The following is a 15,486-nucleotide window of genomic DNA, read 5'->3' as shown; positions in this document are numbered from 1 at the left end:
GGAAAATCCCAGGGACAGGGGAGCCTGGTGGGCTGCCGTCTACGGGGTCGCACAGAGTCGGACACGACTGAAGCGACTTAGCAGCAGCAGCAGCGGGACATTTCTTTACCCAGGTGGGACCAGCTAATGGTATTCGGTGAAGTCCCCAGTACTAGAGCTCACAGCTCAGGCTGGACCTTAGAAGGGCCTGAGGAGCCCCATCATGCCCTGTTGTCCAGTCGCATGGGGATGTGAAGGTGCAGCCTGGGCAGAGAGCTGGCAGGCTGGTTGACAGTGGCATGTGCATCTTCTGCCTCTGCCCACATGATTATTTCAGAGTATTTGCCAGATGTCTCTTTCTGCTAATGGTATAAATTAGATTATTCCACTTCATGAATTAGATTTTATCCACAAATCTGATCCTCTCTGTCTGTTTTATTTATTACCTGGAGACTGACTTGAGTTTTGTTGTTATCTTTGTTGTTCCTTTGCCTTAATTTATCCATGCTTAGTTTTCCTGCTGGAGGCTGGAATCAAAGGAGGCATTTCCAGGCATATCTTTATTTTTACATTACCAGAAATCACATATGGGGTTGACTAGTTAGTTTAGATGCTCAGGGCTTTGGTTTCAGGGCTAATGACAACCAAGAACAGTTTTCCTATTGACATGGTAGATCTGACAACTCAGGTAGTCCCATAAGGCACTTGGAAGTAGACTAGTGGTTTGGGAGTAACCTGTATTTTCCCAGGAGGTTTCTGGGGAGGCAGAGGTCCACTCCTCAAATAGAAAAGCTACACATTCCTGGCCCTCGCCCACATTTTAGAGGTATTATCCTTGGAAGTCCCATCTTAGAAACTTAGTTTATGGCTATGATCTTTGTACTTAACCTAAAATTCACCCAGACTGAGGATGAATAAGCATATAATTTACCCTTTATTTGATATTCCTTAATTGAATATGTTCTTATTTCTGGTTTGTTTTTTTTTTTTCAGGATTCAACAGGCACAACAACATTTTTAGGATTCACCGCTGCAGGCTTTGTGGTATTCCAGGGAAATAAGAGAATCCATTTGTTAAAGTGGTGAGTACTTCTTTGGAAAATAATTCTTGTTTTTTCTTAATCTTGTTTTTCTTTCCCAGTCTTTGACTTTCTATTTGGAACTGCCAGGTAGAATGCCTAAGATCCATTTCCCTGCCTTGAAGCTTCTTACAAAGAGATTATTCATCTATAAATGAAGTTCAATCTTGGTTTCCCTAGACCTCAGGAGACCTGGAGTGTGTCCCAGGCTCAGAGGCTCTGCCTCCAAAGGGAAGGTGTCCAGGACTCCTGGTGAAGAAATACCAGGGGTGACCACAGGGTGCCTCAGGGCAGGGTTAGGGTGCAAGTTCCCTCAGACAACAAGGACCCCCTCTATTTCTGTCACTTCTTTTCATTCTCTTCTGTTGAATTCTTGCTGCAGACCCACCCCTCTGTAATCCAAAAGCACCAGTGAAGATGATTCTGACTCAAAGGAACAGGAATGTATGCTCACAGTGGCTTACAGATGAGAGGACAGCAAAAGTTCCAGGGGTCTGACAGCCCCATGGTCCTTTAACTTAACTACCTGGCAGCATCATGAAGGACTTGCGCCTTTGCATTTTCTTCTCTGCAGTCGCAGGGTGGTAGCTTTTGTCCCCAGATAAAATGGCCATGCATTCAACTTCAGTTGTCAGATCTTCCCATGGCAACACCCTCAAGGAGAATAGCCCTTTGCATGTGTCTCCTGTGAAGACAAGGATAGCTTTTTCAGAAGCTCTGTAAGAGATTTCCTGTGTATGTAATTGGGCAGGGTGGGTCATATGTGCCTCTTTAAACCAATCCTTCCAAGAAGTAGAATTCTGTGATGAGGTTGGTCAAATCAAGATTCATCCTCTTGGGGAGAACATCATCTATATGAACACTTGATCTAGAGGAAGAATAAAGTATGGATTCTGTCCGTAAGGACGTGGGAGAATGGACCAGGAGTGCCCACTATGTTTTGGTAGAGAGTGAAGAAGTCGGCAGAAACTAACACAACATTGTTAAATAACTATACTCCAATAAAAAAAATTTTTAAAAATAAAAAGAAAGACAAATCAAAAAAATTGGACTTATCTTGACTGTACTTTAAAACACAAAGAGTGAAGAAAGCTGAAAATTGTGTGTGTATTGGAGTATTGTAAGGGCTTAGTCTTGCTCATAGCTTCAGCTTGATTTGGTTCCCTCTCTGATGGTCCTTGACAGATTTGTCACCTGGTCTCTCTGGGTGGTGGATTCACTCTCTTGGCTTGAGCCCTAGGGGTCGAAAGTTTTTGATGGGCCTCTGGGCATCCACTCTCAGTCCTGGATTGAAATTGCTCTCTCATGCGTATCTGAACCTCCATTTCATGGTTCTTTTAGCATCAGGATTTCTTCCAGCACCTTTTTATCAAGTCCCCGTCCACTCCATCGCTTCTTGGCACTCTTCTCTGAGCACCTGCCTTCCCTTCAAACCTTCTCTACAAGAATAGAATCAACCAGCTCATGTCCACTTTGCTTCCTACACCTTCTGCTCTATTTTTATGATCAGCCTTCTCTTCCTAAGAACGCTAATTTGCCTAAATATCTTCCCTACCTACTCTGTCATTGCCTTTATTCATGTCATACTGTCAGTTCGCATCTGTGCCCACATACTCTCTTCCTCCAGAATGAGCATTCTCAAACTTTCGTGTGTCTCTAATAAATCACTTAACTGTCTGAGTCTCAATGTACTCGTTCCTAAAATCGGCATTCATTATATCCAACTACTTTTCAGGAAAGAAAGGAGATGGGGGAGAAGGAAATGAAATCGTGTGTGTGAAAGTGACTTGATTTGTGAACTAGGATGTTTTATAAATACATAGCATGGTGGGTTACCTACTTACTTCTCTGTGTCTTCAGTATTTGTAAAGAAGCTCTGATGTTAACCACCCTTCACTCCATTCCAGAATAAGTTCTCTAAGGATTTTCTGACTTTAGGGAGCATGGGCAGGGCTTCCCCCATTCTCTCCTACAATTACAAAAGGCTTGAGGGTCCTGCAGGGTGTTTGATCCTTAGGTACCACTCAGCTCGAGTCCATGGGTTAGACCTGTGCATATTGATTGCTAGTGTCTCCCCTTGGAGCTCTAGTTTCTTCCCGGGTCCACTGAAGAGTTGAGATGGACAGTCCCCAGATCTTCTGTTTCTAGGTTCTAAATCTTGGTATTTCTGGTGGGATGTTGTCATCCCCATCTCTTCCAGCCGTGGCTTAGGAACACATTTGCAACAGCCATGTACATGTTACTAAAATAAATTTTCTTCCCACGTTAAACCTAGCGTTGTTTTGTTTTGAACATCCACTGAACTTTATCCCTCTTGCAAATCCTCACCACAGCTTAATATGACCTCACTGTTCTTTTTCCCCAGGAAAAGCACAGGGGCACATATCACTGTCCTAGGAATTAGATCAAAGGAATAAAAATAGAATTCCCTCCTCTCTTTACACTTATCTTCTTAACAAGGAGGTGACCTTAGGTCTACATTTCAGGTAGATTTTAACTGAGCATCTCCTTTAAATGAAGCCTCAAGTCTTTTGACTATAGTTCCTCAAGGTATCCTTATAGTTTTGAGCATTTCATTATCTAACAAAATGGTTCATGTATAAACAGGGAGGGCAGAAATGAGAATTTTGAAATGTGGTGCATGTCTTGGAGATGGATGTGAAAGGATACAGATATTGTGAATCCATGTGGTTTCATTAACCAAATCTGAAATAACTATTACATACTTCCTACCTCACAAAGTGGGTTGGCCAATTAATATTGGTCATTAATATTTGTGAAACCTCTAGAGCTCCTTGGAAGAAAGGTGCAGCTTAACTGTAAAAAATAAACAATTCTGAGCTGCCTACGGATCCTCTCTTGGGAAGAAAATTGCTGTAGAATTCACTTGGGGGCTCTTCCCTGCTCATTTGGCCTCCAGCAATAAGATAATATCTTGTTTCATTGCTGTCTGCTTGGCATTTGTGAGTCAGATGGATTCCTGTGGGAAAGCGGGTACCTTAATTAGCTGCCACTTTTTGTTTTTCTTCTCACCCAAAGAGATTTTCTTTTCTTAGGCCAGATGTCTGCAAATTGAAGTTTGAAGGGAAGACATTTTATGTGATTGGCACCCAGAAGGAGGTCAGAAACTGCTTTTCTACCTGTCTATTGTCAGGTGTGCATGCGTGTGTTTGTACATGCGTGTGTGCAGGTGTGCCTGTGCATGAGAAAGTTTCAGGTATGACATGTGCCTGTAGTAATATAGCCCCCAAAGACCATGATGTTAAAGTTTGTGATGATACCAGAAATTTAGAAGTAAATAACACCAGGTTTACACATTTAAGAATTAATCCAGTGAACAATGCTGACCATATACCCCTGTGTAAAAACTAGGTTGTAATAGACTTGGGCTTTCCAGTGCCTCAGATACCTGCAATGCAGGAGACCCAGGGTTTGATCCCTGAGTCGGAAAGATCTCCTGGAGAAGGAAATGACAACCCACTTCAGTATTCTTGCCTGGAGAATTCCATGGACAGAGGAGCCTGTTGGGCTACAGTCGATGGGGACAGAAAAAGTCAGACATGACTGAGATACTAACACTTTAACTTTCATTGACTTGAGAAATAGCTAATGGCTCTTCTCCCTACCTCTATCAATTGCCAGAATACAAAATTAGGAAACAAATTAATAGTACTTAAAGATAGACATCAACCAGTGTTGATTAGAGTTTTATGAAAAGTATAAGTCTTGGGAATTTTAAAATCAAGGAGTTACCACATGTAGGTTGGGTTTATCATTTGAGAGGAGGCCATTACTGAAGAGCCTCAGAGCTCAGTCTGAAAGTTTCTCAATTTTCTTGAGCCTAGTGTTTAAGCACTAGCTATTCAAGAACGGTGAGCAAATTTTAAAATTCATCCAAGTATGATTGAGAGGTAGGTGATGCCTGGAGTGTTGAGAAAGATTATGAAGCTGTTCTTTATCCAAAACAGGACCTGGAGAGGTTAGTTATATCTGCAAAGGGTGAGGGAAGGGGGAATATGATTTTAGCATCTTCTAAGTACATAGTAGAGCATGCTGCTGCTGCTGCTAAGTCGCTTCAGTTGTGTCCAACTCTGTGTGACCCCAGAGACGGCAGTCCACCAGGCTTCGCCGTCCCTGGGATTCTCCAGGCAAAAATACTGGAGTGGGTTGCCATTGCCTTCTCCAGTGCATGAAAGTGAACAGCGAAAGTGAAGTCACTCAGTCGTGTCCGACTCTAGTGACCCCATGGACTGCAGCCCACCAGGCTCCTCCATCCATGGGATTTTCCAGGGAAGAGTACTGGAATGGGGTGCCATTGCCTTCTCTGATAGTAATGCATAAGTTACTTCAATTCTGTTTGATATGCCATGGGATACAAATAGGTAAATTCTTAAAAGAAAAATATGAAAAACTTAAACTGTGTTTAATGTGCCCTTAATTGTTTTGTTATATTTTATTAGAAAAAAGCCGTGTTGGCATTTCATACTTCAACACCAGCTGCCTGCAAGCATCTTTGGAAGTGTGGGGTGGAGAACCAGGCCTTTTATAAGTAAGTCACTGTTATTCATTTAATCATAGGTTTGAAAAGCACTTCTGGAGTCCTTTATGTTTTGTAAACAGCTACATATTCATTTCTTTTAATATAGTCCTTTTTTATTATATTTAAGTGAGTTATAAATTTGTTGCATTGTTCAGAGTGACTCCCAACCACTGTTGGCCTGACCATGTCTTGAACTTTATACTGGGTGTTTCCTAATTGCTATGGGCTTTTTGGGGGGAGGGGCATTGTTGTTTCCATTCAGCATGTCACAGGATCTGTTTTTGGTTGGTGCCCCCCTTAGAAGCAGACCTTGGGAAGAGCTTAGTGCAAATGGGGTATGGTTACTGAATGTACCAATAGGGGAGTGGAGGAGGGAGAGGGGAAGCAAGAAATACAGGGCATGATATTGAGTAGTTACTACTGTGAGCCACTGGACTCAGCTGTGTCTGCTGGGGAACCCTAGCAGACTGCAGAATGTGCCTCAAAGTTCTTCCACCGACTGGCAAAGAGGTTGGTCTGTTTACCTACCAATTCCCCATTCATTTTAGTTTAGGGACACTTACGAGGGTAGAGTTAATACTTTCTAGCACTTCTGGCTTACTCTGAGCTTAGGTTGTACGTGCTCTCAACAACAGAAAAATTAACCTTAGGCAGAGAGTCACACATATTCCTGGTAAGAAGGCTTCAGTGTTTAGAGATGAGAGCCAAAGGTTTGTAGGTAGAATGCCATCAGGGTCTTCTAGGATCGTAGAAAGTCAGTGCTGCATAGAACTTTAGAAACCATCCATAAAGCTCTCAGGTTTCAAAAGAGGTTCAAATTTAGGATTTTTCTGTAAGTTCTAGCTTCTCCTCTTTGAGATCATTACTGATTGGAAGAGCAGTGGTGATGGACGCAGTCAGGAGCCTAGCGAGCCCTGCCTGGGGTATCAGCACCACTCACCCCTGGAGTTCATCCAGGTGGATTTTGTTCCACTCCGCCACCCTGCCCCCCTACACTGAAATAGTCTTACTTATTAGACTCATCTGAAACTGCTGAATCTCTGATCATCCTGGGCTTTGGCTTACAAGGGCCTTCAGGAGAACGAAGGCTGAAACAGTGTTTTTCAAACCCCTTTTAAGCCACAGAACTCTCTTCCTTACACAGAAAGTGTAGACAAAGCCTATGTAAAAAAAGATAAAAATAGAGAAGCTGTGCTGTTGGTGGGGACCAAGTTGGGACTGGGGACTAGAGACCCTTGACTCATTGCTCACTGCTCCACAGGAGGTTGGGTGACCAGTTGTCTGAGTTTGCCCATGACTTTCCCAGGTTTGGAACGAGAATTTCCAAGTCTTGGGCAGATACTATCAGGAGCATAATTTGAAAACGCTTGGATGAGATGATTCACAAAATGCTGTGCTTCTAGGAATGATGATGCATATCAGTAAGACATCAAGGCATCTGTGAGTCTCCTGCAGTGTTTGAAGACTGGTAAACAAAGAATAGCTGATGACCTCTGAAAACTCAGCATGTCTAGACCACTCCATTCACATGACAGCAGAGAGAAGGAAAGGCAGACAGTCTGGTGCTCTTAGTCTTAGTTGGAGCCTACACATTTTTGTTTTTGTTTTTAATCATTAAAAAAAAATTTGAGATAATACTCACATACTATAAAATCAACGGTTTTAATGTGTAAGTTCAGTGGTTTTAGTATAATTCACCAATTTATGCAACCATCACCACAATCTGATTATTCAGGACATTGAATAGTTTTTGCACATGTATTGTTTTATCATGAGTGAGAGAGTCAGTTGGTATATGGAGTAAAATAAATGTAAAAACACAATTGAAAAGAGGGGAGAGAAAGCGGGAAAACCCACAATCAAAGGAATCCATTTGGGGCATTTGGAGTATGCTTATTATCTGGCAGCTAACAAAGTAGTCTGACAATTCTATCACTGAATGGGCCAAGTAGGCATATCAAAGATATCACTTCCAGTCATCTGTAGAAGCTTCAGAAGACCCAAGGAGTGTAACTGTGAGAACAGGTGGCACCATACAGAGTTGACTGGGTCCTTGCGTCAACACCTCTGCCAGGCTACCCCATCTCTCCCATTGAGACTTCTAATCCCTAATATTTATCCTGACCTGAGATTTGCCCAAACATTGTGTTCCACCATTATCCCATAATTATCCCTGTTCCTTAAGAAAGAGGAAAGATATAGCTTATCCTGACCCAGCAGTGTGACCTTGAACCAGTGGCTGGCCACATCTGGCTCATCTGTTGAAAGGAGGGAGCTCGGACTCACGTATGATTTGCTTGTATCACTGTGGCCTCATGTTAAGAATAATGGGCTTTGGAGGCCAACAGACTTGGGTTTGAACCTTGATTCTGTTGCTTACTAGTCGTGTGACCTGAAACAAAACAATGAACACTTTGAGCCTTATTTTTATTTTTCATCTGTAAAATTCAATTGGTAATCCCTGCCCTGCAGTGTCTAGTCCTGCCAGGCACACTGACCATCAATAAGTGGTAGCTGCTGCTATGACTATGATGACTCCCTGCTCCATGCATGGGTGCCGGGGTCCTGCCCCGGCTGATCCAGGGTATTCGAAGCGGGGACGGCGTCGGCGACCTATTTCTTTAAATATTTTATCAAAGATATAAAGAGTAATAGGATGAGGATAGCTCAGTAGGAAAATTCAGTGGAGAAAAGAGGCTGAGTAGCTTGGTTTACGCGGGAGACGAATAAAACTTCAAGACAAGAAGTTTGCACCACTTACGTAGGCCGCAGGCGTCCTTCCGTTCTCCCGAAGGAGAGGAGACACTGAGGCCTCCCCGGTCGGATCTTAGAAGCCCAGGCATAATTAGTAAGCATGGCGGGTTCTGTGCTGCAGATGGAGACTCAACCAGAGTGAGAGAGAGAGCGACATGGGGAGACCAGTATTTCGAGAAACTGATCCCAATTCTTTATTTTCCATGGTCTACTTTTATACACTGAGATGTTATGCAAAAGTCACGCGGGGTCAGCAGTCCTGACTTTTATCAAAGTCAGGTGCTTCATACAAATGTATACAGAGGTCTTAGGGGTGTTACATCATCTTCTGGCCAGGGGGGCCTGCTGACAATTTACGACCCTCTCCTTGTGACAGCGGTCAGTCAATCAGGACACTTATTTCTCCAGGGCTGATTATTCTCAAAACAGACGCCACCCAAATAAAGTTACATTCCTACAGGGTGAGGGTGTAGTGGGTTTTAGTTAAGGAAAGAATTTACTTAGCCTAAGGTCTAATGTGATTAATATCAAAGGTTAATTCTATATATTCATTAATGTGTGTAAGGGCAGGGGATATGGAGACTTAGCAACAAACATTGGCTCAGCAAATGAAAAACCCTTCACCAACACAATTTCTAATTAGCCCATTATACTTATACTAATAGTTTTCTAACTTTTCTAAGGAACCTGTTTTTAGAAGGTTTAAAGCATCTTGTGCCTCTCACGGTTGGGAGGCTGTGAGTGATCACATGTGGCCGGACAAGCCTGTCAGGCAGGCCAGAGAACCTTCAGAGGAGTTTGTAGGTTAAAACACTCTTATCACGCCCAGGAATTATTATAAACTGGAGCTCTAAGTTAACTCCTTCTCCAAAAGAGGTGGTGGGGGACAGCCCCCCGTAAAGTCAGAGGTGTTGGTGAGCACAAAGTAGTAAAGTAGGCAGGCTCTGGTTATGGGGGTAGATGCTCGAGGAGTTCCAGGGGGACTCCTGAGGCTCGATCCCGCCTTTGCGTATGTCGAGCCTCCTTCCTCATGACCTTTGTCACGGGCGGAGTACCTCACTCTGGCCCCCAACAAATGGGGAATGTTTTCTGAGTGCCGGTTGGTTGCAGAGCCCAGTCCCTTTGCTTCTGAAGGGCTCTGACTCTGTGAAGCTCAGAGCTTCCTTCACTGCCTGCTTCCTTTCCTGGCCCTGCTTCCAGCTGATCATGGTTTTGGCCTTCATGATATGGGCTGGCAGAGCAAGGCGCTGATCTTTTTTTTTTTTAATTGAAGTATAATTTCTTTACAATGTTGTTAGTTTCTGCTGCACAACATGAATCAGCTACACACACACACACACACACACACACACACACCTCTTGAGTCACCCCGTCTTGAGTCACCCCCCGTCCCACCCCTATAGATGATTGCAGAGCACCAAGCGGAGCTTCCATTGCTATACACACAGCAGCTTCCCACTAGCTATCTATTTGACACATGGTAGTGTACATATGTCAATGCGATTCTCTCAGTTTGTCCCACCCTCTCCTTGGCCACAAGTCTGTTCTCTATGTCTGCATCTCTATTCCTGCCCTGGAAATAGGTTCATCAGTTCTACTTTTCTAGATTTCATACGTATGTGTTAATATGCAATGTTCGTTTTTCTCCTTCTGTCTTCACTCTGTATGGCTGACTCTGGATTTATCCATGTCACAAAGCCCTGATCTTGTTTCCTGGGTTGGGAGTGGTTTGTTTCCTCCTTTGCACTTCACCTGTCATGAGAACAGGGAGGCCCCATGGCCAAGAATTCCCCAGTATGCTTTTAACACATGAATGTGCTGCTAGTTGTCAGCTGGCCCGGGGCCACCGATCAGGTTTGAGAGCCCTGGCTCTGAGATCTGCTGCCTGGGAACAGAGCCCAGAAACAGAAACTCTCCCTCCTGCTCCAACCCCCTGGGGATCCCCAACACAGACTTAGACAGTCACCATCTGAGAGCTTCCTCCCTGCCATGCGTTCTGGGTGCTGCCACCCCCAGAGCACTGGGATGTGCCATTTCTGGACACTGATTCCCTGAAAGCACACTCGATTCCCTACAGTGTCTCCCTGGTGGTTCTTCTGATGAATCTGTCTCACACCTGCTTTAGGCTGAGACAGTGCTAGGCACTAGGGACACAGTGGAAGCTCAAATGACACTCTCTGTCCCCAGCTTTCTATGGAATTTTGTGCAGGACATAAAGGTATCCCTAATACATTTCTTGTCTGGGTTAGTGTGCATTTTGTCAAAGAAACAGTGTTACACTTGGTCGTCAAGGACCCAGAGTATCTCCCTAAACTGACACCTTTCACACTTCAGTGAGCATGAGAGTTACCCAGAAATCCTGTTAGAATGTGGATTCTGGTTCAGTAGGTCTTGGTGGGGCCCAGGAGTCCAGATTTCTGATAAGCTCCCAGGTGATGCTGTGCTGCAGGTGTATGGCCCACACTTGAGTAATGAGGTTCTAAACCAGAGATCCTCAGCCTGACTGCACATTAGAATCACCTGGGGGAACTTTTAAACAATAACAACATGGACCCTACCTGAGACCCAATTAATTTGAAATCTGAGTCCTCACCAAAGTGTGTACACGAGTGTTTATAGCAGCATTCTTCATCACAGTTAAAACAGATGCCCATCAACTGATGAAAGGATAAAGGAAAGTGGTATATCCATACAATGGAATATTATTGAGCCATAAAAGGGAGGAAGTACCTACTGATTCCTGCTACAACGGGGATGAAACTTGAAAACATGATGCTAAGGAGTGAAAGAAGGAAGGGACTTCTAATAGGTATTGGGAGGTTCTTTTGAGGGTGGAAGGGACTTCTAATAGGTATTGGGAGGTTCTTTTGAGGGTAATGAAAATACTTTTTATGAATCTCTAACTTTGTAAATTATACTGAAAACCACTGAAGTGTACAGTCTAAAAGGATGAACATTATGTTATGTGAATTATATTTCAATAAAGCTTTTATTTTAAAAATTCAGAATCTGGGATGAAGGATCTTGATGTTAGTAGTAATATACCTTTTCCAGGTGGGGTGAGCCTGCAGCCTAGGGTTTCATGCTCTAATCTTGTGATTCTCAAAGTTTGGGTCCCTGGACCAGCATCAGCATTTCTGGGGAACTTGTTATAAAGGCCTGGCTCAAACTCGGACTTACTGAATCAGAACCTTGTATTTTTGAAAAGCCCACCCAGTGATTCTGATGCATTCTGAAGTATGAGGACCTGCATGGCCAAGACATTATTTTAAAAATACAGAAAAGCCTGGGTTTGCAGCCTGGTTCCCCCAGCTTCTATGATGTGACCGTTGTTAAGTGAATTTACCCTTCTGTGCCTCAGTTTCCTCATGTAAGAACATGGATTGCTTCTTCCTATGAGAGAGCTGTGAGGATGAAATAAATTAATGTATTTAAAGTGATTTTTAAATAATAAATTAGTGCATTTAAGCACATGGTAAGGAATCCATCTGCAACGCAGGAGATGGGGGATTTATCCCTGGGTTGGGAAGATCCCCTGGAGGAGGAAATAGCAACCCACTCCAGTATTCTTGCCAGAGAATCCCATGGACAGAGGTGCCTGACAGGCTTCAGTCCATACAGTTGCAAAGAATCGGACATGACTGAGCAACTGAGAATGCAGTGTGCTTTGGATGGTGAATGGCGCCTAGTAGGGCTCAGTAATAACATATATTGTTATTACAGTGATTACTCCAGAAGCTATAAACCACAGGGAAAAGGGAAATTGTATTGTTAGTTCTAGAGGTGGCCTTTAGAGCACCAGCCAGTGTCTCCCCAGCACCTAACCTGACCTCCATCCTCAGCTCCTGTGGTAACAGGTACCAGAAAAAAGCTGGAAGCAGCGGTGAGTGGGGGCATATTCCTGCAGAGCTGTGCTGTATGTACATCAGATGACACTGATACTCAGAGAATGCTTTATCTGTTCCAGGCACTGTGAGTATGTATGCACATCTCACAATAGTATCCCATTTAAATCAGACTTTCAGTGTCAGGACTGGATAGAACTCCATAACGCCATGAGAAGGGGTCTCTAGGTAGAGTGACTCTGCCCTGAAAGTTCTAGGGGATTGGGGGGAGAGTTGTAACAGTAGAAAAGAGAGAAATGACAAGGCCACCATGTGAATACACAGGCGTCACCCAGTCAGGTGCTGGTCAACTGGGGACTGGATTTCCCTGTGAGGTCAGAGATTTGAGAATAGCCAGTGCTTCTGTGCTGAGGTTTTGATGAGTAGCTGGAGCTGGAAGTGGGGAGAGGGAAGACCAGAAAGGAGGCTAGAGGAGAGGGAACTGCTACTGCTACTAGGCTGTGCCCGCCTTGCCTACACTGGGAGGAAGGCTTGCTCTGGGCTCATGGATGAGAGAGCCTGGGAACAGAGAGCTGGAACGGGTCAGCTAGAGCTGGAGCCTGAAGCTCTTTTATTTGCCTTCAGAGTGTTTGACATGGTTCCCGGGTATGGCCACAGCTTAGAGAATTGGCTTTGGTAGCTCAACAGTGAGAAGGCAATGCAGAGGTTTGGAGAGTGATATCAGGGGTAGGGGAAGGGAGAGAGGGAGGGAAAGTATCATATAATGAGCAAGGAGTACTTAGGTGTTTTCAGACCATTTCGTCTCATTTAAGGCTTCCCAGGTAGCACTAGTGGTAAAGAGCCCACCTGCCAGTGCAGTAGACAAAAGAGATGTGGGTCAATCCCTGGGTTGGGAAGATCCCCTGGAGTAGGATATGGCAACCCACTCCAGTATTCTTGCCTGGGAAAATCCCATGGACAGAGAGGAGCCTGGTGGGCTACAGTCTATGGGGTCACAGAGAGTCTGACACAACTGAAGTGACTTAGCACTTCTTATTTAACCCTCCTCAGAACACTATGAATTAAGTATTCTAATATCATCATTCTTTAAAAAATTTGTAAAGAAACTAAGGCTCAGAGAAGCTACATGACTTGACAAAGGCCACAGGACCAAAAGCAGGAAAGAATCCTGAGCTCCTGCGTTTTGGGGTAAAATGCCACCTGGAAGTCATTCAAGGAGAATATGGGGACTCCAAGGTTCTCTGATGCAAGCAGGCGGCCTTGGAATGACCTTGGAGTGTTTGATAAAAATACAGACTCCCGGGCCCCTATCTAGAGGGACTGAATGAGCCTCTCCAGTGATGGCTCCTGGGAGCTGGTACTCCTAACCCTGCTCCAGCATCTACTGATGTACAGCCAAAGGTGGGCACAACTGCATGCGTGTCCTGTGACCCAGCCACCTTTCTCTTGCCTTCATTCATTTCCTTCCATCCCGCTGTCCATTTCCCAATTCCCAGGGGTTTTGTGAGGTTCACGCTGTCAGATTAAATTCCCCTGTTAAAACTCCATAAAAGATCTCAGCCCAGACATTATCAGGCGTCTCCCTGAACATTTGGGAGGGCAGGGTATTGGTGGTAACACTCTCGATAGAGTGTCTCTGAGCCAGTGAAACCACACAAATAACCATCAAGGGCACTTAGCTGTCAGAAGAAGCCAACGCTTTTTTCACTCCTCTCATCCTGACCAGACAGCTATTCGCTTTCTCTGTGAAACATGCCTTGTAGCCAGTTTTCCTTGACGTACTTGGTGGGTTTGTGTAGATGCAGTGGAGCGCTGTGAGGCCTCCCACCAAGAGGCTGTTCTGAGGCAGTGGCCTCTGCATGGGACTTGGAAGGGCAGGAGCTGAGGCTGAACTGGCGAGAGACCACCCACTGCTCCCTAGACGAGCCCCTGTCTATGGAATTGCTGTGCTAGCCACACCTCCATAAAATGGGTACAGAGTTGAGTCTGAATTTCAAAAACTACAATTAGGACTCCTAGTAAGCTTTTTTAGCAGTTGATCTTGCCCTGAGCATCCTTAGGAACCTAGAGCAATAACAACAAAACAGTAAAAAAGCAGAAACTGCTTTAAAAAGTTTCTTTACCTCCTACCTCTGAATACTTGGGAGCAACAACTCTGCTGAGATGGGAAATGTGTCCAGGCCTGTGACTCTCTGGGGCTAAGATTGGAGGTAGGGTAGCAAAGAGGCCCAGACCAGGCACATCCTCAGGGGAGGAGGCACAACGATGCTGACTCCATTAGTGATGCTTGCTGGGCCATTTCTCCTCTTGAGTGCATGTGGTCCGTAGTCTGGCTTTGGCCAGCAGCCTGTCCTAGGCATCTAGACCCCTCTGCGGTGTGGATTTCATGTGCTCTGTTTATCTTTAGGGCTCCCATGCTGTCTTCTCTGGGCCCTGCCTTGACAGGATTCCCTCTCCCTGGGCTTGACCCCTCTCCTGCCTATCTTGCTCTCTGGATTCATCCTTTGTAGCCAGTACTCTTCTCTGTGTGTTTGGATGGTTTGCAAAAGAGAATTTTTTGTGACTTTACATTGTCTTGAGGACAAAGACCGAATCTTTAACAAGGACAGCTCGAGGTCAGGTCCTACTAAATTAGTGGGGAGAATGTGTGAGTGAAACTGTGTAAAACAGTTGTAATAACAGCACTGCTACTGCTGCTAAGTCACTTCAGTCGTGTCTGACTCTGTGCGACCCCATAGAGGGCAGCCCACCAGGCTCCCCTGTCCCTGGGATTCTCCAGGCAAGAACGCTGGATGGGTTGCCATTTCCTTCTCCAATGCATGAAAGTGAAAAGTGAAAGTGAAGTCACTCAGTCGTGTCCGACTCTTAGCGACCCCATGGACTGCAGCCTACCAGGCTCCTCCGTCCATGGGATTTTCCAGGCAAGAGTACTGGAGTGGGATGCCATTGCCTTCTCCAATAATAGCACAGGAAAATGCATATCAGATCATCTTAGTTCCCCCAGTGCTCAGGGTCTGGGCTTTAACCTGTTGGGCCTTCTGCCTAGAACACAGCCACCACCCGCCATGTTAACACCTTCCCTCTCTTGAAGGGGAGATCTCTTCCTTAGGCCACCTTCTGTGGCCCCCAGATCAGATCAGCACCACCCCCATACTCTAATTGCATCTTTTTTTTCATAGCACCACTGCTTGTAATTTACCTTTGTTCTCTTCTTTGTGGGGTTTCTAGATGAATATCCATTTCCCTCTGGGCGTTACATTCCATGAATGCAAAGTTTGTGTCTTCCTTG

General features: G+C 44.8%; 1 protein-coding gene across 2 annotated transcripts in view; it reads left to right on the top strand.

Moving 5' to 3' along the window:
- Positions 1-15,486, top strand: part of FRMD3 (FERM domain containing 3) — a 343,971-nt gene that overhangs the window by 247,801 nt on the left and 80,684 nt on the right. For both annotated transcript variants that reach the window (XM_024995823.2, XM_024995822.2), the window contains exons 8-10: positions 973-1,061; positions 4,115-4,178; positions 5,519-5,607. In XM_024995823.2, coding sequence (XP_024851591.1) covers positions 973-1,061; positions 4,115-4,178; positions 5,519-5,607 — 242 coding nt within the window. The remainder of the gene's footprint in view (positions 1-972; positions 1,062-4,114; positions 4,179-5,518; positions 5,608-15,486) is intronic.

Source organism: Bos taurus, chromosome 8 (genome assembly GCF_002263795.3).
Source record: "Bos taurus isolate L1 Dominette 01449 registration number 42190680 breed Hereford chromosome 8, ARS-UCD2.0, whole genome shotgun sequence".
Classification (NCBI taxonomy): Eukaryota; Metazoa; Chordata; class Mammalia; order Artiodactyla; family Bovidae; genus Bos; species Bos taurus.
This window is presented reverse-complemented; position numbering and strand designations above follow the sequence as displayed.